Source organism: Aptenodytes patagonicus, chromosome 10 (assembly GCF_965638725.1).
Source record: "Aptenodytes patagonicus chromosome 10, bAptPat1.pri.cur, whole genome shotgun sequence".
Lineage (NCBI taxonomy): Eukaryota > Metazoa > Chordata > Aves > Sphenisciformes > Spheniscidae > Aptenodytes > Aptenodytes patagonicus.
In genome coordinates, this window is record NC_134958.1 from 11,466,940 (window position 1) to 11,490,897 (window position 23,958).

General features: G+C 40.7%; 1 protein-coding gene across 7 annotated transcripts in view; it reads right to left on the reverse strand.

Annotated features, from left to right (window-relative positions):
• Positions 1-1,946: 1,946 nt before the first annotated feature.
• Positions 1,947-23,958, reverse strand: part of CERS3 (ceramide synthase 3) — a 52,781-nt gene continuing 30,769 nt past the window's right edge. For all 7 annotated transcript variants that reach the window (XM_076348029.1, XM_076348028.1, XM_076348027.1 and 4 more), the window contains 2 exons: positions 23,490-23,646; positions 1,947-5,672 (listed from right to left, as the gene is read on the reverse strand). In XM_076348029.1, the coding sequence (XP_076204144.1) occupies positions 5,541-5,672; positions 23,490-23,646 (289 nt within the window). In that variant the 3' untranslated portion in view covers positions 1,947-5,540. The remainder of the gene's footprint in view (positions 5,673-23,489; positions 23,647-23,958) is intronic.

Genomic DNA, 23,958 nt, shown 5'->3' on the forward strand with positions numbered 1-23,958 from the left:
GTGTGCCCAACCCCTGCAGCACAGAGCAGCTGGTGGTTGTACACATGAGTGGCAAGACCATCTAGAGCTGCAACTGTTCGTGCTAACACCCTTCCTCCCCCAAAACCTGTTTCAGAGCACGAACCTACCTCTGCCTCCTACCAGAGTGGGAGAGGGATTACCCTGGGTGGTTTGGTATCCACCTCTCAAGCTTTTGGTGCTGGCAGCTCTCAGAAGTGAGTGATGGCTGCTCTGGCCTTGTTTGGCAACTTCTACAAACCAAGTAGCATCACGCAGAAATATGGAGACAGAGTGAGAGAAAATGCTCCCCACTAGACCTGGAGAGAGCAGCCTTTAAATGAGTCTTTCACACCTACTTCTGTAAGAAAAACCTGTGTGATGAGTTGGTCAAGCCCTCTGCTGACTTTTCTTCTCCTTTTCACGAAGCTCTGCTCAGGAAAGGTCAGCTCCCGCTCTGTGATGCTGGTCACTCACAGTGCCACCTTGCTCTCCGGCACACATTGGTTACTCTCTGTCTCTAAAGCATGGGCATCAGGTAGATTTCATAAATTTCGTAAGCAGAAGTTCCATTCTCAGTGGGAATACAGATGTCCTGCGTGACCTTCAACAAGTCAGAGGTGTTTATCCTCCTCAAGGTCCACACCTTGGGCTGCCAAAGCTCAAACTCTATAGGCAAGAAACAAAACCCTGGCTCCATATGGCACAGACGGAGCAGGAGGGAGCCCATAAAACTGACTGGGAAACGGGAACAGACGTTTTCAGTGATTTTGAACGTGACCAATGAAATCATCTCAGAGGTACATTCTTGCTCGCTCGCTGCTCCACACAGAAAGGCTCCCCAGCTCTTGGGCAGCTAACAGCCATCAAACCAACTCTCTTTGGCATTTTCACAACCAGGCTATGTTCTTATTCTCAGCATGGACTTCCATTTCTGCCCGCTGGTTATCTGTTGTTCTTCAAACCCACAGCTGGGGGAAGTGCCTGTGGAGATGGTGTTTTTCTTTCTAAATCAGCAAGATTTTTTTTTTTTATTCTTCACGGTTTGCAAGTTGGTTGTAGCCAAAACTCACATACCCCTGTTCGATTTGTTTTCCATCTACTTTATTCTTACTCATAAGCTTAAAAAAAAGAATTCAGATAGTAAAACCAAAGTATTCCGCTACAGTTCATTATTTGGGCTGAAACACCTTCCCTTATGTTTGTTTGCCCATGGGAAGAGATGGTAAGTCAGAACCTCTGTGATCTTCCCGACCAGGGAGGCAGAAATGGAAAGAGTAAGAAATATGGAACAGCTTTTCAGCTGATATAACTCAGCACAGCTCCCTTGTTTTCAGTAGAGCTTTCCTGCTTTTGCCAGCTTAAGAGCCAAGTCCGAGTTGTCTCGAGTGTGCTTATGATGAGACATTTATGTAGAAATCCCACGGCGATCTAACTGGGCGATAGCACCTCAGACTACATATGAACATAAGCACTCCCAGGAAAAAAAGAATTATCCCTGTATTTGCATATTATTCTAACATTCCTCAAATACACATAACTTCACAAGCAGCCCTAATATGCACAACAAAAACCAACTGAGTAAAGGTACCAACATGTGTTGGCATTCTACAGCGAGTAGTTCCCAGTGTACGTAGGACCACTTTCAAGCACTTTAGTCAAAGCATAAATCTTGAATAATACGAATGATGGATGACGCACCCATTGATTTTGCTTCCTCTCCATTCGTGAATTGTCCAGGCTGAAAAAAGAAAAGTTCACTTACAGCAATCGCTGCTACCTCTTAAGAAGGGGGTGGGTCATCCGGCCCTTTCCAGGCAAGGGAAAAACTTGGAAGAGTAAGGAATTAGTTCCTGAATGGGCCCTCATTGGAAAGCTGGGAAAGAACGGAAAGCGGAGAGGACGACACCGCAAGGCGGGGAAAACAAGGAAATCCTTACATCAATGCCTATTTTTAAAAAATATTTATTTATAGCGTGTAGCATAACTGACCAGACAAATTCAGTGGCATTAAGAACAAAAAAAGGTAATTATTCCAAATGATACAAATTGACAAAATGAGTTCTGTGGAGTAAAGGAAATCTGTAAATCAAATCCAGAGTAGATTGGTAAATCTATGCAGTAAACAAGTACAGAGGTGGCATGGTCTATATGGACAGGAGGACCTGAACAAAATTCAGAGGAATTAAATGGAACAGAAGAGTTTCTGCTGATTCTAATGGACTCAGATTTCATTTTCATTCAATAATTCTATCATAAATATTTTGGCATGGTCAAAGTGTCATCGCAAACCAGATGCACAGTGTCCAAGCGTTAAACCAGGACCCATTTTGTGAAATGCTCAAAATAATGCATTAGTCTGTCATCTGTGCTCATATACATTACCGACAATTGTTCTGCACTTGCATTTTGAGACTCTTTTCATGATAACATTAAAAAAAAATGTTAAGGGCATTGACTAGACTGAAAACCTTGAAGCACCATGACATTAATTTCTTTAGCATGAATTGTGTTCCCCATGACCTCAGCTTCTTGTTTCTGCGTTTCTATCAGTAAAAAGTGGAAAATGAAACGCGTGTAGCTTCAGGAATGACAAATCTGATGTTAACACAGGACACGTGTCCAGTCCCACCGTGACAATCTGTTCCCGCTTCCTTCTGTGCTGTGGGTATTTATCCCCAGTACCCACTGGTTTACGTTCAGAATTTTTAGGCCTAATCGCTTTGGTTGGCCATGACAGTAACCCCACGGAAGGGCCTGCCTTCCTTCCATACCCCTAACTGCAATGTGATGTAGTTATTAGGTTGTTTACTGTGCTTGGACTTAATCTTCACCTTCGGGACGTTATTTTCTTCCATATTCTTCTGCACTCACCCAAAATTTGCCTCAGCATTTTATGTTTGAGTGTATTTATTTATCTACCTTTTACTCTTCCTTTAAGACCCTAGTTTCACATGAATTTAAAACAACAGGTCTTGTAATTAGGTTGAATAACTGCAATCCAAAGTTTTGCCTAGGCAAAACTCCAAGAGAGTTAATTGGCTTCAGTGGGAGACTCGTCCGAGTAGGAAGGGCAAGATTGGGCCTCAACGAGACTATAAATTCCAGTTTAAAACTCAGTAGTTGTTCAGAGGCTCGCTCCTGTGACAACATCATTCTTCGTGTTTCCTTTCCTGAATTCCTTTCCTAGTCATGGCAGGAAAGCTTTCTGGCACCCAAATCAAATGATAATACCCTGGCCATCTCCCAAAACCCTGTTATGTCTTGTAGAAAGCACCGTTGTCTCCACTGCTCTCAAAGGGAGCGTAAAGCCTCCAAGACGTCAGGTTTCTACATTTTGTTAGGAAAGACCAGTTCTTTTCATGTAGGCAATAAACAGGCCCCAATAAGCAACTGCGACCCTGCCAAACTCACCAGTTGCTTTAGATGATGTAATAAGTACTTACACTTCCAATAAATCCACACGGCAGTATTTAAGGTATTCTCTACAGCTATGTAAGGAAACACACTGCTATACAACAACTACCGAGGGAATTCTGCCCGCTCAGCCCGAGCGGCACTACCGAACTACAACCACGGGTTCAGGAGTCCTGTCCCTCCACTGTACGTTCCCCATCCTTCTCAGAAGCTGTAGGCCATACTCCTTTTTCAGTGTAATTCTCTTTGGTATAACATAAACATTTGGGGTATTACATGGTATTACATGGGGTATTTTTTTATATTACATATAAAAAATTAAACACAGCCTAGTTCAACAGACCATACGTAGATATTTTCATACTACCAGCCTCTGTAACAAAGTACTCCTGCAGTTTCTTGTAGCTGCACAGAAAACACTTCTTTCTTCATATCTGAGATCCCAAACATTTCCCATTCTTTCAAATGCTTCAGTCACTGAATTACATCCTGCTTTGCCAAGGAAATCTTGAGAAAACAAGTCAGTCAAATAGTGCTTCCCGTAGGTCACCAAGTTCCTGCCTGAGTAGCCTTAAGGGGAAAAGAGCCCTTCCGAACCAAAAGCTCTGCGCTGAGGCTGTTTTAGCAGCGGTCCCTCTGGTCTCTATCAAGCTACTGGATTTAGTTCACCAGATGATCTCAGCTACTGTAGAACCACATGGAGAGCCTCTCACTTCTAAAACTTATGACACAAATCATTTATGACCTTGTGAGCTAAATGCATCTGGAAATGAGAGCGGTACCACCCTGTTTAAAAGGCCCAGGCTCTCCTTGGAAAGCCCCGGGGCTAAAAATGCTGCTGCGCGCTGCACTAGCATTAGAGCAAAAGTGCAAACTTAGGATAGAGGCACTTTTGGTAAGAGGAGCTGATAAAACATCCACTGTTCCTCCACTTCTTACAGCATAAACAACGGTATGTGGCCTAAGTCACGTTCTCACATGCAAGGTTGGCTCTAGCCAATGTGATTCCCAATTTTCAAAAAGAGCAGAGATGGAAATACAGATCCTGATATCAAATGAATACACAGCACTGACGAGGTGACATTCCTTCCTAGCTCCCCCAATGCCCAGATACATGCAGTGAACACACAGGAACCACAAAACAGAATTTAGGGGACTCGCTCCTGAGAAGACAGTCATCCAATGCCGCTGTGCGAGACAAGCTCACAAGAAGGGAATGGATGAGATTTATTTTTCATCTTCTAGGCTGTAGATGTGTCAGGAACAGCAGGTGTTCAGCAGTTTTGAAGACAAATAAGAAGTGCAAAAGAACCTGTGAGAAGACCCAATTTTCATTCACTATCTTCCCTCCCCAGTGCACATTCTGTTGTAACACTGGGCCAAAATGACTGAGATGAAAGACATTTGTGAAACCTGGAGCTCAATGGAGAGTCAGGGCTGAGTTTTGCTATTTTAACAGTGACTTCCTTGACAGGTAAATCTTAGAACACAATATTTGAGCTATCTATCATACAGCATACTTTGGAGAAAGACTATATTTCTGCAGTGAAGCCAGCTCTTCACAGGCAAGTAATTTGACTTCCTCCATGTTAGCTTCCACTGGCCTCCAGGAAATGAAATCTAACTCACAGAAAATAGCCATTCTGATGAGGGATTAAACCGAAAAGTAAAGACTAAAATATTAGTCACTGTACACCACTGTCACATTTTTCCCACATTGAGTAATTTTGGTTCCTAATGGAGTTCACGCTACCTACCTACCACAAAACATCTGTGAATTAAACTGCTGGGTGAAATATATCTTATATCAGATTGAAAAACAACGTTAGAATCAATGGGACGCTAAATGATCTGACGCTCTTGAGCTTTGACTTTGTTGAGCACTGTCAGTCAGTGTGTCCAAACGTCTTTCCAAACACTTAGCAATGATTCAGAAAGTGGGTCATTAACACATTTTGTCATGTTATGCAATTTTTCCCTCCCCTCTAAACTGGGCTTTTTTCCAGGTCCAGTAGCCAACAATAAATCAATCACAGTCTCTCATAAGCCTTTTGACTTAAATTCTATCCTGTAGGTTGGGTTAAAAACAGAGCGGAAATCACTGCAGGAGGTGAGGCAGGAGGGGGCTAGTGGCGACTGCTGTTTAGGAGATGTTTACTTGACCCACAGCCGTTCTTGTTGCCATTCTTTGTGGACTCCTCTTCATTATCTGTTACAGAATCTTCCTCCTCTTCATCGCTCCGGTCATCTTTCAAGTCCTAGGGAGAAGAAAGCACCATGAGAATTTTCTATACTTGCAGTTTTTACTGCCAGATAAGTTACTGGATTGCTATTATCAGTGCAGACCTTTCAAAAAGGCCTGTGGGTGCCAGAAAAGTCTCTCTTTTTAAAGTGAACTAGGTATCTGGATCTTTGCAATGACTTTGAAAAAAATAACCAATTAATTTCATTAGTTAGGTGCCCCCATTTGTAATTGCAAAATGAAAACAGGGTGCATAAAAGTTCCAGAACATGAGACATTCTCCCTTCTTGGAAATTCCCCATCATCCTCTGAAGACAAAACTCCTCTGTCCTCCATTTGCCTCAGCAAAAAAAATGTGCTAAAGGGAACAAATGAAAGGGGAGCTCTAAATACACTAGACAATATCAAAACTGCCCCCCAGAAACATCCCCTCCCCCCAAAATGGAGGCTGACATCCAAGGACAGACCAGTCAACAACACTTTAATCTTGCAGAACCTAATGTTCTTTAGACAAAATTTCTTCCATGACCTTGGCCCAGTCATTTGACCTCTTCTTGCTTGTTTCCGCTTTCCCTTGTAAAGCATTACTAGTAATCCCTGGATTACTGGGATTAATTAACAATTGTGAAGTGCAGGGAAGCTGAAAAGAATAGTGTATAAAAGCTAAATATGATGAATACACTCGCCCAAACATAGGAGTTGAGAGGCTGCCTGCTTCTGACAGGTGTAAACTAAACAGTGACTAGTTGTGCCAGCATCTCCTGCTATTAACTTTGCTTAAAGAGACTTACTGACCCTAAATAGTCTTCCCTGCTTGATGGTGTATACATCACGTTAACGTTTGCAAAGGGGAGGCCATGTCTATACAGCTATCATATACATCTTGGGTATATTATCCTGCTAAGGGAATTGCCAGGGAGGAGGGGATGGCTGCTCCATTAGCAGGGATGGAAGGGGGGTCAGCGAGACAGTCTGCCCTTAGGAAAATCCCTTCCCAGCTCTAAAGGAACAGCTTCCAACATCATGCTTCATCCGCAGACAGTCAAACATGGCACTTGCTAATGAACGTTCCCACCACACAGAGAAAAGACATTGTGTCTACCCAGTATTTCATAGCAAAGGTTAGGGAGAGGTAGGACAATTCTGTGCTATTTGTCATGGCACGTAAAATATACCATTAGTCCTATATTTCCTCAACTCCTACCATAACCCAAGACCCTACAATGCGTTCAGAAGTTTGGTTCAAACAATCGAGGCTTTGGCATTAAACCCAAACACCTCTATTTCCCTTTCAGTGCAACAAGCTTAGAAGAACGGTACCCGCCCTCCTGGAAGGACTTTCCATACCAACTGATGACCTGCTCTGCAGACTCAGGGTAGGATGCTCTAGTTAAAGACACTGTAAATCAAGTAAACACCTTCTTCTGCCTAAGCGGTGACTAAGAACGGAAATAAGGTCACAGAAGGCACCTAAGCAACTTTTTCCACCTCCAGCAGTTTCCTGTGTGATTAGCAGCTGCCACTGGTTGTCTCTTCCAGTTACTTGGAAGGTGCCTGGTAGACCTGATAGCCTCTAGTTCTTGTGTTGGAAGAGATGGGCAATAGTCATTCCCCCTCCAGCATCTCATGATTTAATAGACCACCTCTCATTTAAGACCAGGATTTTCCCCGTAGCTGAGGATCAAAACCCGGTCCCTCACACTGTGGCTGACAATTTACCCATTAGCACCTGGGTATCTGGTTTGTTAATGGGAACTCCCAAAATTTAACAGCCAGATATTCAGTGGTGTCAATGTTCAAGTATTGAGGACTGCAGGTGTCGTGGTATCTTTTTGTAATGCAGGGGTGTTTGGCCTGCAGGACTGTCTGCTGAGGGAGACCTGAGGCTTCTCTTCATAGCAGAGTATGTTGCCTCCAGAGCTGCGTGCTGGGGCTGGCAGGCATGTTAGCCCTTGCGCAGACAACCTGCTGCCTGTACAGCCACAACGGGGACCGCTCCATCATGGGTAATTTTGTTCTCCTTGTCATCTGTCTGGACCTCAACTAAACAGGCAGAGACTGCACGTTCTTCCTGCTCCTGGAGTGATGTGCCAAGGTCAGAGATGAGACGCAGAAAAGGAGAAACTAGTGTTGTTCCTGCCCATCCTGTATCTGCTCTCAGAATGAACTAACAATTTCACTTTCTTAGCCTGCTGGTCTGAGGTCCTTCTTAAGCACCAAATTCATACAGAGAAAATAAATGACAGCTCAGTAATAACTCATCCAATTGCAATCTCATATCCCTTAACATATTACACTTCTAGTAAAATGTATAGGACTAGAAAGAAAATTAAAGCCTAAACTCTGTCTCATCAGAAACTATAAACTTCCTGGAGATTTTCTTTTGCCTTTTCCCTAACAACATACAAGGGGTATCAAAACAAACAAATCTGACTGTAAATACTGTAACATAAACTTGGCATGCCATCAGTAAGAGCAAAGGAAAGACAGCCTTTCCCACACAATTTATGAGGTTCTGCCTCTTTCAGATCACCTCTCTTGCTCCTGGTAGTTTTGTGATTCGTATTTGCAGCAAAAGACAAATGTTGAGGCTGTGGGAGGACGCTTGTTACTTTTTTGCCACCAGAAATGTTTCAGAAAAAAAAGCAAACTAAACCTAAGTACAGTGTCTGATGCAGAATCTGCTAGACTCACTGGAAGTACTCTCATCTTCCTGAGCAGTCTCTGGTTGAGGCTGCAACCGCGGGGAGGGATGGGGGAGGAGTGCTTTTGTGCTCATTGTGAATAGACTTGAGTGAGTAAAGTTCATGAGCGCATATTTCATTTTGAGTACCTCATTGTGGTCCACAGAAGTTGCTGGTACTCAAGCATATGCTTAAGAATAGCTGGCAATCTGCTTTGCTTTGAATGGTAGCTGATACGTGACATCGATTCCTGTTTGCTATAGGAATGAGCTGGCATTTCCAGCATGGAACTGGAAACTCGGATAGGATTTGCTTCCCAGTTTTAATGTTGTCAAGCTGGATGCTCTGATTAAAGGCACTATATGTAGTAATTAAAAAAGATGTAAATGTTTTTTCCAGCCACCGGAAATCCCTGCATTTGAGATAATGTCTTACATATTTCCAAGCAGCAGGAATTCAATTTCTTTGTATTCTGAAGCAACCATTGCAACTTTCCTTAATCCTGGGAAAGAGTACTACTTCTGAAATCCTGATATTAATCAAGAAAAAATGCTGCTAAATCAAATCTAAATTTTTATTATATTTTTAATCATGAACCTGCTTCCTGACCAAGTGCCTCTACAAATTCTTGCTTTAGAAGAGCCTGGCCATTTTTGTCTAGCTTGTTTAAGTGACAGAACAGAACTTTAAATAGCAATAGCTTCATCTGTAACTAGAAAACCAAACAAACCTGTCTTTGCAAACTGTTTAAGAGACCATTATAAATATATTAAGATATCGTAAGTGAAATTTGTGCCTCTTAACTTTGACCTTCTAAGAATAACAAAAAAAGGTAACATTTCTAGGATTTTGCCTGCTTTAATACCAGGATGTTTTCTCTGAGCCCCTCAGATCATATATTATAGTTGTGTTTTCCAACTCAAAGACTCTGCTCTTACTGTCCCTGAGCAACAACAGATGAATATACTATCAGAAACACAAGAGCTGGCAAACTGTAAATACCACAACTGAGGCCATCATTAATGCTCAATGCTTTGGTTTAATGGCATCAACTGCATTTATTGTACTTCAGATGGTTTAGGGTAACAGACAAAATGGATGTGTATATTTTATGTTCTGGATGACTAACCAATTTAATCTTTCTAAATGGATGAATGGTTTCAAGGTTTATGAGAAGCAACACTAATGCTATAAAGTCTGCAAGAGAGCCATTTGTAGTGAAGCCAAAGCCGCAAACTTTTATAATCTTTTTTCCTTTTGTTTAACCCTTCCACCTGCTGCTCAGTCTCCCTCTTTTAGTTAAATGAACCGTATTTGTTAAGGTAGTTTTGGCTTCTCGCATTTCGCTACTGTTAGAACATGTATCATTCAAGTCATTAGCACCACATCTTATTACATGAACAGTAAAGGACCTTCCGACAGACTTCACCAAGGAAAAAGACTTCCTGAAATTAAGAGATGAGCAAACTTCATAGGCCACTTCCCAGCCTCTTGTAAGCAGAAAAACATTGGTCAAATCTCCATCTAAACTAACAGAGAATTTACTCCTAATTGTGCAAGTTTGTCTCTCAATAAAGCACTCAGAAATCACTTCCCTCTTGACAAGCTCTTGGCGCTGCACTCTTTCTGCTACAGCTGATTGAGAGCACCGGGAGAAGGACGCGGCTGTGCTGGAAGACAGATGGAAGCGTGGGTTTCCTGTTCCTACATGCTGGCGATACCATCTGAAGCTGACTGATGGAGAAGTGGGACTAGGCACACACCATCCTTCTCTCCTGCTCCCCTTTACTGGGCACATGGCATCTTTGTCCATGTGCACGTTGAGGTCGCAATGCAGCCATGGCTTCGTATCTGCTGCGCAGTAGTTAAAGTGGAAAGTGTAAGAGCAGAGGGAAACACAGTGCCAAGCAGTATAAAAAAGGCAAAAATATATTGTAGCAATGTGGATTGATCCTATAAACAGTGAGGAAGCCTTAGCAACATGCCTTCTGCTTTCTCAAAAGGGGAAGGGCACTTGCTGGCAAAGGCATTGTCAGGTCAACGTGGCTTACTGCAGATTGTCAAGTGGAGGTCTCAAAATGTAAGCTGTTACTATAATGACATGCTCCGAAACAGAAATAGCCACTGAGGCAGCATGGAGAAAAAGAAAAAGAATCTGGCTGAGAGACGTCTGAGCAGAAGATGTTTCTGCAGTGAAGTTCAGTTGCTACAACATTTTTTTCACGAATGAGCTTCCAATTCAGCTTCTCCCTGGTTCTCCCTGACAAAGGCACATACTTTTTAAGAGGCATGCAATAACTTCAGGTGGCATTATGAAGACAATAGTGTAGTGTCTACTTTACAAATTTATGGTGTCAGTTTGGGAGTAGAGTGGTAGGGGAATGTTTGTTTGCTTGCTTGCTTTTCCAGCTAACTGGCTGAAAAAAAAGAGAGAATGATACAGGTTTGCTGTGCCTTACCACAAGCAAAAGTAGGCAAGATCAGTCCACATCAGTTCAAGCTCTTTCTCACTGGTGTAACTGTGTCCGTGTGTGGAGCGGGAGATGTACCAGGCCTAACTCATCTGGTGGGATCAACGTTGACTCAAGGTTTCTCAGCAGCATAAGGAGATTTCAATTTTGCCCCTGTCTGGACAAGACTAAAACCAATTAATCCTGGAAGCTGAGCTCACTCCTCCTCCTGCTGCTAAGAAAGCAGTAGCACAGACTGCTGAACAGCTTCCCCATTCCCACTAGCTGTAGCAGAGCAACATACCTGATTCCTGTTGCGGCAGCAGCGGCAAGCTGGGCACTCTGGGACACTGACAGGGAAGACGCAGCCAGCATAGCTGCAGCTCTCCTTTACTGCAGATGCCTTGCCATTCCCAAGAGCCTGCTGCCCCAGACTTTGCTGACTTTTCACCTGCTTTGTTTGAAGCCAGCACTGGCTATAGTTAAAGTCATACAGAAATCAAAATTGAAGCTGCCCTTTGTGTCTACTGACGAACTCTCTCTGAACAACATCATTTTCAGCGCAGTAAGATCTGCCACCAAACTAAAATCAGCTCAGAGTAAGAACTTAAAAATTCCAACTCCTAAGAGATTTGTGTACCTGAATAAAAACATTAATTAAAATAGACTTATAAATAAATAACAAGCAGTGACTAAATCCCAAGTCTTTTACTAGATCATTTATTTCTTTGTTGAGAGCTTGATGTGGAGGAATCTTATCAGGTACACCGATGCCCTCATTTTTTGCTTATTGTATAAAACAAAAAGATTAGCTGCAGATATGCACTAACTCTAGAAAGATTCTGACTCTTACTAATACATACAAAGGTCACAGTCAAAGGGCAGTTACACTGTTTCAAGTGGTATTTCTTAGTTCTATAACTACATATTTTTTTTAAAAAATAATACTGCTTTTAAAGTGCAATTATAAGACTTGAATACTAGATTTCTCCATCTTTAAATGCCAGGAAATTTGAATGTGTTCGATAAATCTCTATTCTAGCCCTTATTTTAGACATTACCTGCACTTTCCAGCGCTGTAACTTTGCCACAGAAAATGCTGCAGTTATGACACAAATCACAACATGAATGCCAGCTTCTGCCCTGATAGTACCAGTCAGACTCCAGATCACCACCCATGCTAATATACTATATATTAGGACAAGGGGCAATGGCTTTAAACTGAAAGAGGGTAGATTTAGATTAGATATAAGGAAGAAATTCTTCACTATGAGGGTGGTGAGGCACTGGAACAGGTTGCCCAGAGAAGCTGTGGAAGCCCCATCGCTGGAAGTGTTCAAGGTCAGGTTGGACGGGGCTTTGAGCAACCCGATCTAGTGGAAGGTGTCCCTGCCCATGGCAGGGGGGTTGGACTAGATGACCTTTAGGGGTCCCTTCCAACCCACACCATTCTATGACTCTCTATAGAGATAGCGACAGTCTCCATAGGATCCAATGGCTACATTGTCCTGAGCACGTTCATACTATTATAACTGCATCTATTTGGGAGTACGACTTCTTAACTCTACCAGCATAATCCCACCATCCGACTTGGTGTATCACAGCTTAGTCTATGCATTCATCCAGATAGAGAGAATATCTATCTGAGACACCTCGTATTGCAAAACAGGCGGTCAGTCAACTCCTCACAGATTGACCCTAAGAATGACCCTGCACCTGAGATAAGCCAGGTTATATGCTTACACAGGAATACGCTATTCTAATTAATAGGTGCCACAGAAGACATATTTCTTCCTTTTTTTTCCATATATGGATTACAACTGCATGGTTCTGCATAATGACTGAACCCACAGGTAGCCCCTTGGTTATCTTAAACACAGGGAAAGCCAGGTCTCTCTCATGAAGGCAGTAGGACTTAAGGATAGACATTTGGGCCTTTTAGGTTAAGTATAATTTACATCCACACAGTTAACTGGATTTCTTCTACCAGGTACAGATATATAAAGACAATTCACAGCTGATTCTGCAATTTTAATTATGTTTTTTCCAATTTGGTGAAATTTAGATTTTGGGATTTTCAAATACTTATTTTTATCCTTTAGTCAGAATTTCCTGACTCTTAAATGTATCTTACATTAAAATCAGAAAGTCCTAAATCCTATACCTTAATTTTACCTTAAGAATATTTTCATTTAAATATCTACAAACATATTGACTAGATCTTGATTTTTCAATGTAAAGACAATAAATTCCACAGCACCTGCACATATGGAAATAGCTTGCAGTACAAAGATGAAAGCTATTAGTCAGGTCAGCAACCACTCAAAAAAAAAGAGATAATAAACAAGAGAAATAATAAAAAGTCAGTCCAAATAGATAGAAGGGGGTACTTTTCTAACAAACAATGCTCTAAGTTGTTGAATCTCTGAGTTCAACATGTTTAATTCAACATCAATAATCCAAGTCAGCTGACATATGACTTAATACGTCTTTACTTTCCTGTGGAGACTAAGCGATATACATTTGGATTCAGGCAAACTGTTCTGTATTTCCAGCCTGGAAGATTTTATTGGAAAATATATTTCCCTTTTCAGCTTATACACACCAGGCAACATAAATAATGTTGATCTTCAGTGGAAGATGTGCTGTTGGACTCTGCTTTCTGCAGTTTTTAAATGAAGATGCAGACTTTCTAGATTAATTGTATTGGACAATCTTGTGGCCAAAACTCCTCTTATTTAATCTCTCTTTTCTATGTAATACCCATTTCCCAAGCTTTCCACTGGGAGTTTTCAGAGGAAACTCAAAGACGACGTGTGAAAAACAAATTAAAAAAAAGTTACACTAATTCCACAAATATTGAAAAGAATAGTGTCATAAAACTAGATGTTACTATTAGAACATGTCCCTGATTTTGAATGAAGGAATAAATTTAACCTCAAAAAAAGAAATATCACTTGTGTTGTCACTCAGCATAACACACCTGTAACTGGAGGTTATATATAATACCCTGCCTGTTCAGAAGAACTAAATCATTGTTTACAGTTAATCAGGTACTCTGTGGTTTCAATGAAGTCTGCTAGCTGTGTTATTGAAATCCACTAACTAAACCTTGCACTCAAGTGTATGCGGCTTTACGATAATGTCAAAAGCCCAGGAGGTACTGAGTGAGTCATAATGTCCCACTGCTTTTTGAATTATTCCAATTTTAAATCCACAGTTGGCAAAGAAACAAAGAACAATATAATAGGCATTTGATGCTGTTCTCTATAGTGAACTTTTTTTTACCCTAGGACAGAACTTGCATTAAGCCAAGGAGTTCAGTGGTATGAACTTTTATCAGAACATGCATTTTTATTCCTTATAAATGCTTTTTGGCTACAAGACAGCTGATCAGACATTCACACTTTTCTCAGTGAGGTATGATACTGCACTTAAGATGAATGTTTTGAAACAACACAGCTGCTAAAGAATATTCCTACAGAAGCCTTATAGCACTATTAAACTAACCTGAAACCACAAAGTATACATCCACGTAAGTGATAGAAACTTCTGTCTAACGTGTCCATTAAGGTGCTCATTTCTCTATTTTCATTGTTAGGAGGCATTCCATTCCTTTCGTCATGTATCTAAAGGTAATCTCTGTACTTAAACATTATCAATCTAATTTTCAAGTCACATACCTAACAAGTAATGTCTTTTCATTTGACATTCATATCACAATACCTAAAATCATTTCAATACAGTATTTCTAAACCCCCTGATATCGAGGCTGGATATAGAATACTTTAAGTAGTACCTAATGAACAAAGTTTCTTAAATAGCATTACAAGTCCCTGAGACTTGTGTATTTAAGTCACTTGGCAGAGGATTTACTTCACTGAAGTTCAGCATTCTGAAAGTCGGGTATCTACTCCGAGATTGTTATCTAGGACTACTCTGTAACCAACAGAAAGAGAAACGGGTCTCACCAGAGGGTGACCTGCCCCACCACTACTGGGGTGACAACACTGGACACAGTGAATCGGTTACTGGAGACACCACTCTTCCTCCACTGATTACAGGGATCCTTGAACTTGAGCTAGGCACAGCTTAAGTTACACAAGACAAATCCTACCCTCACATGCTTCACACCCATCACCGCCTGATTAGACCGATAGACTGATCAGGATGGTTGGTTTGCTTTCTGATGATGTGAACTCTGCAGTGTGCCGTGCCTGGTCAAGAGTTATTAGAATTGTGTTAAGGACTTAACAGGAGGAGGACTTGAAAGGAAATCTTAAAAGAACTGCTCCTTTTAAGATTTCCTCACTTCTTCACATGTAATACGGATTATGGAGCATTCCTAGATCCTCCTAGGGAAACATTTTCTTTACATACAAGATAGGACAATTTCCTTTCTCAATTCATATTAATCTATCATTAGCTAGCTTTATTCCAAGGTTTTGGTTTTTTTTTTAATCGACTCAGCAGATTGCAGTATTGTGAACCCCTCTGAAAGTATGAGAATTACTCACCTCATAACAAAGTCACAATTCAGACCTCTGCAACATATATTAAAAATAGTAAATGAAGGCATCAAGAGTTCTGTAGAAGGCCTAGGGTTTGCCCTGTGAATTGATTTTTGGCAATTGAAAAAATAAATACATATGCACACTATTATATATATGCACACACACGCTTTTTATATAGGTGCATATATATAAAACTAGCAACAAATGGAACATTTCATAAATGTCCTGCTAAAAATTAAAAGATATGAGCAGTTAACAAGGGAAGCCAGAAAAATTGTCAGCAAATGCCCTTCTGCGAACAGCAAGGTAAATCAATTAATTTTAAAGCAAAAACTTTACAAACATTTGTCTTTTATCTTAATTGGGAACTTTCATATAAAAAGAGTAATTTAGATCAGGGATTTACTAAAAGTAGAGTTGCCTTGTGCCAGATACACATGCAGAGAGGGGGCGGGGGTGCTTGTTTGGCCAGATCCATTGCTGGTGAAAACTAACACAATCCCATTGACTTCAAGTCAAGCCGTGCTCATTTATACCAGCTGAGAACCTGGCCCTGTATCAACACTGCAAACTTCTGCTGAACTGGCCAGGGCAGGAAGCTTTGCTTTCAGAGTTACATATAGTTTTGATTTTCTATTCTTACAGGCAGTGGTCATCTGCAGCTCCTACTGAAGTCAAACTCAGCAACTTTGGAAACAGACTTTTATTGCAGCACGTAAGAGACCTGCACAGCCCCATTTATGGCACAGCTAAGATAAGAGGCAAAGGGAGCATCCACACACCCAACTTGTTGGACTATGGCCAGAGGACTGAGTCTGCTCTTGCATAGTCGTCTGTGTGCATAACAGGGCTGTGGAAGGGTCCTTTGCCCTAATGCTCCCACCCCAGCGTACCTTCACAAGCCCATCTATTCCAATCAAATGCTCAGAAATTATTTTCTTCAGTTACTCATTAGTTCATTCCTCCATAATGGTCGTAACAGTCCTTAAGTTCTCTAAGCTTTACCTGATTTTTATATAATATTCAAGTGAAAGGTATTGTGGAATTATGGGCGTTCTAAACAGAGTTTATTTAAAAATAATTTATTTTTTTAAAAATCAAAATTCCAGCAAAGAACATTGTTGCTGTTTTGAAATCTGAGAAGTATATTTTAGCATATACCTCCCTGGAAGTCATTGCTCAGCTGCTGATCCCTTTCATAATCTGGAGTAAAAAGTAAAGATTTAAATAGCAATCTGCCTTTTAACTCACAGTGCCAGGAAATGAACTGGTTGAGGCAAAGGAGACCAGACAGCACTCTTGGATTGGCACGTAACGTTTGTGCAGTAGAGAACAACTGGTGGCTTTCCTCTTTCACAGGCTCTGCTGGGCTACACACTTTGACAATATACATTTCTGAGGTCAGCCTTGACTTCAAATCCCCAGTAAGGGTAGGACTCCAGAGCTCCCCAGCATGCACACAGCGGCTTTTCTCCTTTTTGCCTATCATTGTAAATACCAGCCAGCAAACCTCTTACTATTTTATGCTTTCTTCTGCCTGCCTCTCACCCCTCCTCCCTCAGATGAATTTGGCAGCATAAAGTGAGACATGTAGCCAGGCTTTGGGCTTAACTAGATTGCTGTAGCAGAATGGGAAATATGCAGATGAAAAAGTCATAACAGGAAGTAATTTCCCTTTACTAGGGCATGAGCCTTCATGCTGCTGACCTGGCTGGCTAGCTCCCATCTCCAGGCTATTAAAAAGCTCATGTCCCAAAGGCAATAATTTGAATCAACTGGGAAGGTTCCCAGATAGACTGGTTTTCATCTCTAAGAGGGGAAAACTTTCATTTGTCCTATTTTGTTCCGCTAATAAGCTATCCTCATGAGAAAATCTGCTATAAATATTTATCTGTTGAGAACCAACAAATTCAACTTCTCCATAACCCATTTTCCTTTAAAAGGGGGGAAAGGCAACCCCTACTAATCTAGTTCAATCTGTCTTGTGTTTGTGCTAAACCTTCACTATGAGAACTCAAACTCTGAAGCAGGACATCAGCGTGTACTGGCCCTTCCCAGTCTAGAAAGTAACCACAAAATCTCCAGTGAAAACTTTTCCACAACTTCCCAGTCCCACAGAGTCATGAAATTGTGACTAGTTAGATTATCATTATCCTCTAAAATATATTACTGCTTTTAAAATGACTACTTGGAATTAAGTCAAGCACACCTCTTGTTCCATTTTATCAGCACCCTGATAGTCATTGGCACAATACAGGCTTAACAAAACACGTAAGTAAAAGAAAACAAAACTTATGTGCCTCTAGTTTCAGAAATTAAACCCTGTCCTCTGTTTAACTCCCATAGAATGACATTTTTCTGAAATGAATGACTTCTCACTGAATGTGTTAATTCTCATTAACTTTCATTTTCTGATTATAAACGTCCTGAAAATAGATTTTTTTTTTACTGTTTCAGAAAGAAGAAAAATCAGCTGAAAAATCTGACTTTTTAGGAGTCAAATAAACTGCTGTGCATGCCAAAACTGAATATACATTTCATTTCATGCTTCATTTTCACATCCCAGTAATTGCAAGGTGTATGGAAGCGCAGCACTGTTGTGTGTGATCAGGGCCATGTGATGACCCTTCACAGCTCAAGTTAAAAGTCAGAGTTTATTAGCTGGGAGCAATCAGGCTCAGCTCACCTATGGTGTGTCTAGTGCACACCGAGCAGCACACAGCTCAAGCACATGAACACTGGATCCAATTCTATTTGCCACAAAAGAGATTTAAAATGTAATCTCTTTAGAGGCCATTCTACTTTCATGTACGTGGAGCTGTTTTCCTCTCTGCAGTTTTAAAAATAAGATTTATGTTTAGGATTAAATATCTCAAGTTATTGCACAGTTCAGTGAGAGTCAGTGCTGCTTCAGCTGTCAGAACAGCTAAGTGTTCGCAGTCACAGCACTCCGGGGTGAACGGAGGCTGAAGAGTGACTCTCGTTTAATAAAGGTAAACCAGTAGATTTTAACCACTGTGGATCCATGGTCTGATTCTAAAGGATATAGATTTGATTCTAAAGGTAACTAAGGAAAGCAAAGCAAGTGCTAGGGGCTTAAATTTGTCATACAGAAGTCTGTACTGCCATGGGGAAATGTTTAAGGACCTGCAAACCAAAAAACCCCATTACTTTAAACAATGTTCTGTGGGCCTGCGTTTCACGAACAAGAAAATTCTCACCTAAGTTCAGCACTGAAATTCCATACTCCCAGGACCCATGTGGTTACAAAATAAATGTAAGATTCAAATGAATTATTAAAAACAAAAGTTCTGTTTGATGCAAACAGATCAAACACAAAAAAGTAAGAGGAAAAATAGTAAAAGGATCCCAGGGAAGGAAAGTTCTGCAGAAGCTGAGGTGAGTGAATAGCCTCAGACTAAACTCAGCTAAAAGCATCTGTCAGGAGCAGGTAGTATGGCCTCTGGGAACTGTATAACTTAATTTTAAAACTTACACAAAGTGTTATAGCAAGTCTCTAAAGAGATAAATTCACAAGAAGAAAGATAGAAAGTAACATAGGCCAGCACCTCTGCAGGTATAAAGAATCGTTATTCTTCAATATAAAGTAGCGAGGGCATGTTTTATAAGAGCATATTATGTCTGTGTTCCAAAGGACTTTCAGGCCTTGCCTACACATTAATATTAAAACACGTCAAGTGTTCTAGTCCATGGGCACACTTTTAGGGATACAGTTTTAGTAGTATATCTTCTTTTGATACAGAAAAGGGAGTGACTGATTTAAGGAGTCTTTATATGGCTAACCACTTTTCATGGCAAGAACTCTACTAGCATCCCAGTATCAGTATATAAAAAAGAATGAAGGAAAGAAAGTTAACTCGAACTGGCAGAGATTTCTCAGTACGAGAGCAATCCTCAGACAGAGCAAAATGCTGAAGTAGGAGAATGATTGCTGGAAACAGCAGAAGTATCATAACAAGTATTTCACAGCTCTCATTTCAACCCCAAAATAGCATTTTCTTATCGTTTTCAGCTACCCCTACTCTGTCATTAGTCATTCTTTGAACGCTAACTCTCACTGTTCCCTTGGGAATTTGGATCAAATAAGGAATGAACAAACCATGGACAAGGATACGCCCAGCCAAAATCTTTAAAAAGCCTGCTTACCGAGTACAAAATACCAAAGGAACGTTGAAGATAATTAGGTGGTGCCACCTATTTTTTTTTTTTTTCCTTCCCTTTCAGAGTGACAAGTCTAAAAGCCTGCTCTACAGCATTGCAGGGCCTTTTCTGCTTCAGGAAGAGGAAAAAACCATGGTGAATCAAATAAAACTGCAGCTGATGACTCCTAAATAATAGTGACCATTAGTAAGAAGCTCGTTGCCTTCCTTGAAGGCAGTCTGACAGTGACAAAACAATTAAAAGAAAGAAAACATATTCCTGGTCACATTACAGTCCGTTAAAAACCTGCCATTACCTTCTGCCATTGATGGACTTTGCATCAGCCCTGAAGTATCTGAGTCATGTGGACATCATGCCCATTTCCTACAACTTACACATATTTTTCAAGATTTAAAGCACTGTAGTCTCAAATCCTTAACTCAGTGTGTAATGGTTTTAACATATATTTTACATCTTAATTTGCCATAATAATGTGGCTATAAGCTGCTGTCATTCGCTCCCTTTTTCTGACCTTGGAAATAAAATGTTTAATCTCCATGGGATTTTCCTGGCGAGATATTTTAAATCAGTGCATATGTACATACTTCTCTATATGTTTTTTCAATTTTCCTAAAATATTCTCATATGTGCAGACATGATGACTAGACATGTTTCAATGGTGCTTGAAACTTGATACAAGTGGGTAATTTAACCATGTAATTGAACAATATTACAGAAACACACGGAGTTTCCTAGCAACAAAAGGCCTTGGACATCAAGATGGCAGCCAGCAGCTAACATTGCAATTGCCTGACCTAACTTGAAAAGAAATTACACTGAAGAACGTCCTTCTTCCTCTCACAGCAGAATTGATCTAAGATATATGGCTACAGGTCTGACCTTGAAGGGCTTTTCTTACATGCGTATGCCTTACTCATACGGGGTCACAAAATGTCATATGAGAGAGGACATTTGGGTTCCTTTTTGAGTATTTTTATATTTTCCAGAAGTAAGAACAATCTTTGATTTGAAAAATGTATACTCCTGTCCCCTCAAGTTTACCCCCATAGAAAATAAAAAGTTTCTTAATGTAAAGTAGCCGAGCACAGCTTAGCTTGTCGATGCAGACTTCCCCCGTGTTAGAGCATTTCTGGAGGACTGGGCCAGGGGAAAGGTGGCACAAGCCCTGTGAGCCTGGAGACCAGTGCTGCTCTGTGCTACCAGCTCAGGTGCCAGAGACTACCATGCCTGAGAAAAATAGGACACAGGGGGACAGAGCAAGATCAACTCCTCCCTTCTTTCCTTTTTCCTCATTTTTATTAATCTCTGGCTGTATTTGGGAGGAGGGAAATCACAAGATTTTTTAGTCCAAGTTCTTTTTTGCTGAAGCAAGTCAGTCGGCTGAGCAGTTATCCCAAAGGATTGAGGATAATTGTCGCCTTTATTAGTGCAGAGGGGAGGTGACATCTGAGATGAAGAGCTCCTGACCAGCCAGTCTCAGACAAAAGCCATCTCTTCCAGAGGGGGAAGAAGCTACCAACTCACGAGGCTGTAGTACTCGAGTCATTTCTGTATTAATTCCTGCCTTTAACAAAGCCTCCTGCCACAATCTGAAGATAAGAATATTGAATCTAGACCCACAGCTCTAAGCACGCTGTGACATAATTCTGTGTGACCCTTTGAGTAACAACAAAGGGGACTTGGTGGGTATGTGACTTCCTGGAGACTTGGGCCCTCGTTTACATTCCCCACCGAGTCCCACATTTCATGTCTGACCTAGACAAGTCCCTTAACCCGTCCTTTGACACGGGACAACACCACTTCCCACTAAGAATAAATACATTCAAACCCATTAACTTTCAGACAGCATGATGCTGTGGTGCAGAAGGATACAATCAGGGGAGACACCTGCCCCTGGACAGATGCTAGGAGCTGTTAACTGCTGCACTACAGTGGTTTTCACTGATGACCCCACCAACACAGGGTGGCTCAAGGCACAGAGGGCACTGAAAAAATTCCTTACACCCTTGCGATGTTCAGAGCTTCCTTCAGTTAAACAACATCAGTCCCTATTCCCAGTTACATCATGACTTCATTTTTCCATCTGAAGTAGCTAACTTGCTTCAAGAAAAATGTCAAAAATTGCCTGTTTTCTGAATGAAAACTTAAGTCTTGGGCAGCGAAACAAAACCCTCCTAATACAAGGATGATGGTTTACTGGTATTTTACTAAAATAGCAACAGCTATTTGTGTGGAGTATGTCTATAACAAATATGTCGGTATAAAAATGCTGCCTTGCAAACACCATTATTTTCAACATTGCCTTTACAGCTTTGGAGGCACTGGCTGCTTTCACAGCCAAGTTTGCCACCGCTATGGAAAACAGGCTCCACATGCAAGCCAGCTGAAGTCATACAGACTGAAAAGGGCTAGGGCTGCTGCTGCTACCACTGTTAAAATGTTATTTGGAAACCGTCTTCTCGGCGAGCTGTATAAGGAATCAAAAATCCAGGGTAGGGATGCAGGCTTGATGGTTTTCCATTTTTTAGCAATGACTAATACAAAAAAGCTCTTATCTCAAAATAAAACACATTTCTGCCCCTTACAAAGGCATACAAGCAGGCAGGGAAGAATGGCCTTATATAGCTGGCCTAGTAATGACCTCTTCACCACTGTATCTGAAGACCTTCTTGGATTGTACTCTCATAACCTCAACCAATGAGGATGGAGAACTACACCAAGGCCTTCCTCTTACTCAGCTGGAAGGCAGAGGGATGCCCCTCTTGTTTTCATCAGAAGAGTTGTGTAAGAACAGCGCAGAGACAAGGCCAAAAATCAAAAAAGAAAATGAGAAGTAATAACACTCAGTAAGCCAGGCCAGAAATAATTTTCTAATTAAGCTAACAGAGTTAAGTGACATGCAAGAAATACAAGCTTCTCAGTGTGTAAGGGAACACAGAAGCATGTTTTAGAAGCCATTTCTTCTACAGATTTGTCCCCTACGTACAGCTGTTTGCTATCTAACAAGGGTTGAGTCTGTAACTGCAGTTTTCTTCTAGGAAATATTTCTATTTCCTTAAGATGCTTCACAGCATTAACTGCTTCAGATAGAAGGACAGAGTCAGCTCAATTAAGTTTTTGCGTCTTGATCCTTAAAACAAGTTGTGCTACTGAAAAATGGTATTGTTTCACCTTAACTAGCAAAATATACCTGTCAATGCTTATGCCAAATATGTAAAGAGACATTCTCCAAAATCCTTTTCTAAATGCTTTTTGCTAAATGTTTTATCTACGCTGCACCACACTGCACACTTCATGACAAGAGACCGTGTGAAAGCGTTACTACTTCAGGCAATCAAACAAGACCTAAACTGAATCAAAGTTTTCTTTATAGCTTTTTCCCACATGAATTTTCTCTACGAGGTAAAAACAGATTATGGCAGCACCAGACTTGCACTGTTTCTCTACTCCAGTTGAATATGACAGTATTTCACTGTGTCATAATATAATACCAGATCAGCTTCATATGCTTTTCTTAATCCAAAACCAGTGTTCAAGTATAGCTGACGTCAGATTTAGACAAACCTGAAGAACTTTGACTAAGTTTTCTGCAGTATTTAAATATCTCATCACTCACCTTTCCTCTCTTTTTTTTGTATGTCCCTACAAAGTCCAGCAAGAAAACATTACTTTCACTCTGAACACAGAAACTTCTAAAGAGTTCTGCACCATCTCAGGGCTTCAGTTTTTGGGAGAGCTCACTTCTCATTTACTATCAGAGCAAAACATCAGATACAGCCAAAAAAAGGCTCTAGCTGAAGTTTTGATATTCTGATCTATGACCTTAGGTGTGACAATGAGAGACAGAAAGCACATTTAAACATCTCTGTACTTTGTAGATCCCTATCAAAAATGCTGACACAAAAGTTCGGGAAAACAATAAGAAATTCCGAGTAAATCTATTTGAGGTATTAGCATCTGTTTGATACTTCACACATCTTTCTGTAAAAGCAAAATTGCTTACCTTTAAGAAAATGAACCTTCTCAAAATCTTGAAAATTAAGTAACCCCAATATAAATGCAAGCCTTGAAGGATCAATAGCTGCCCATTGAATAAAAAATATGCTATGACGGGAGTCGTGGAGTAGTATGTAGGCTGATACAATGTGGCACGAAGAATCCTAAAAAATAAAGGTCACTGTTATGGTGCAAGAATCCTTCTCCATGCTTGATTTCACATTCCAAACCAACTAACTATTTCCACAAAATATTAAAAAGCTCTGCAAAGATGACAGATTAATTAACAAGCCCTGTCTTAACTAGATTATGCATCTCTATTGAAATATAGACTTCAGAAGATGAGAAATTTGAGTCTTGCGTGAAAGTATTCTAAATAAATGAATTGGGTTCGGCTGAGATGGAGTTAATTTTCCCCATAGCAGCCCTCATAGTGCTGTGCTTTGTATTGGTAGCTAGAAAGGTGCTGATAACAC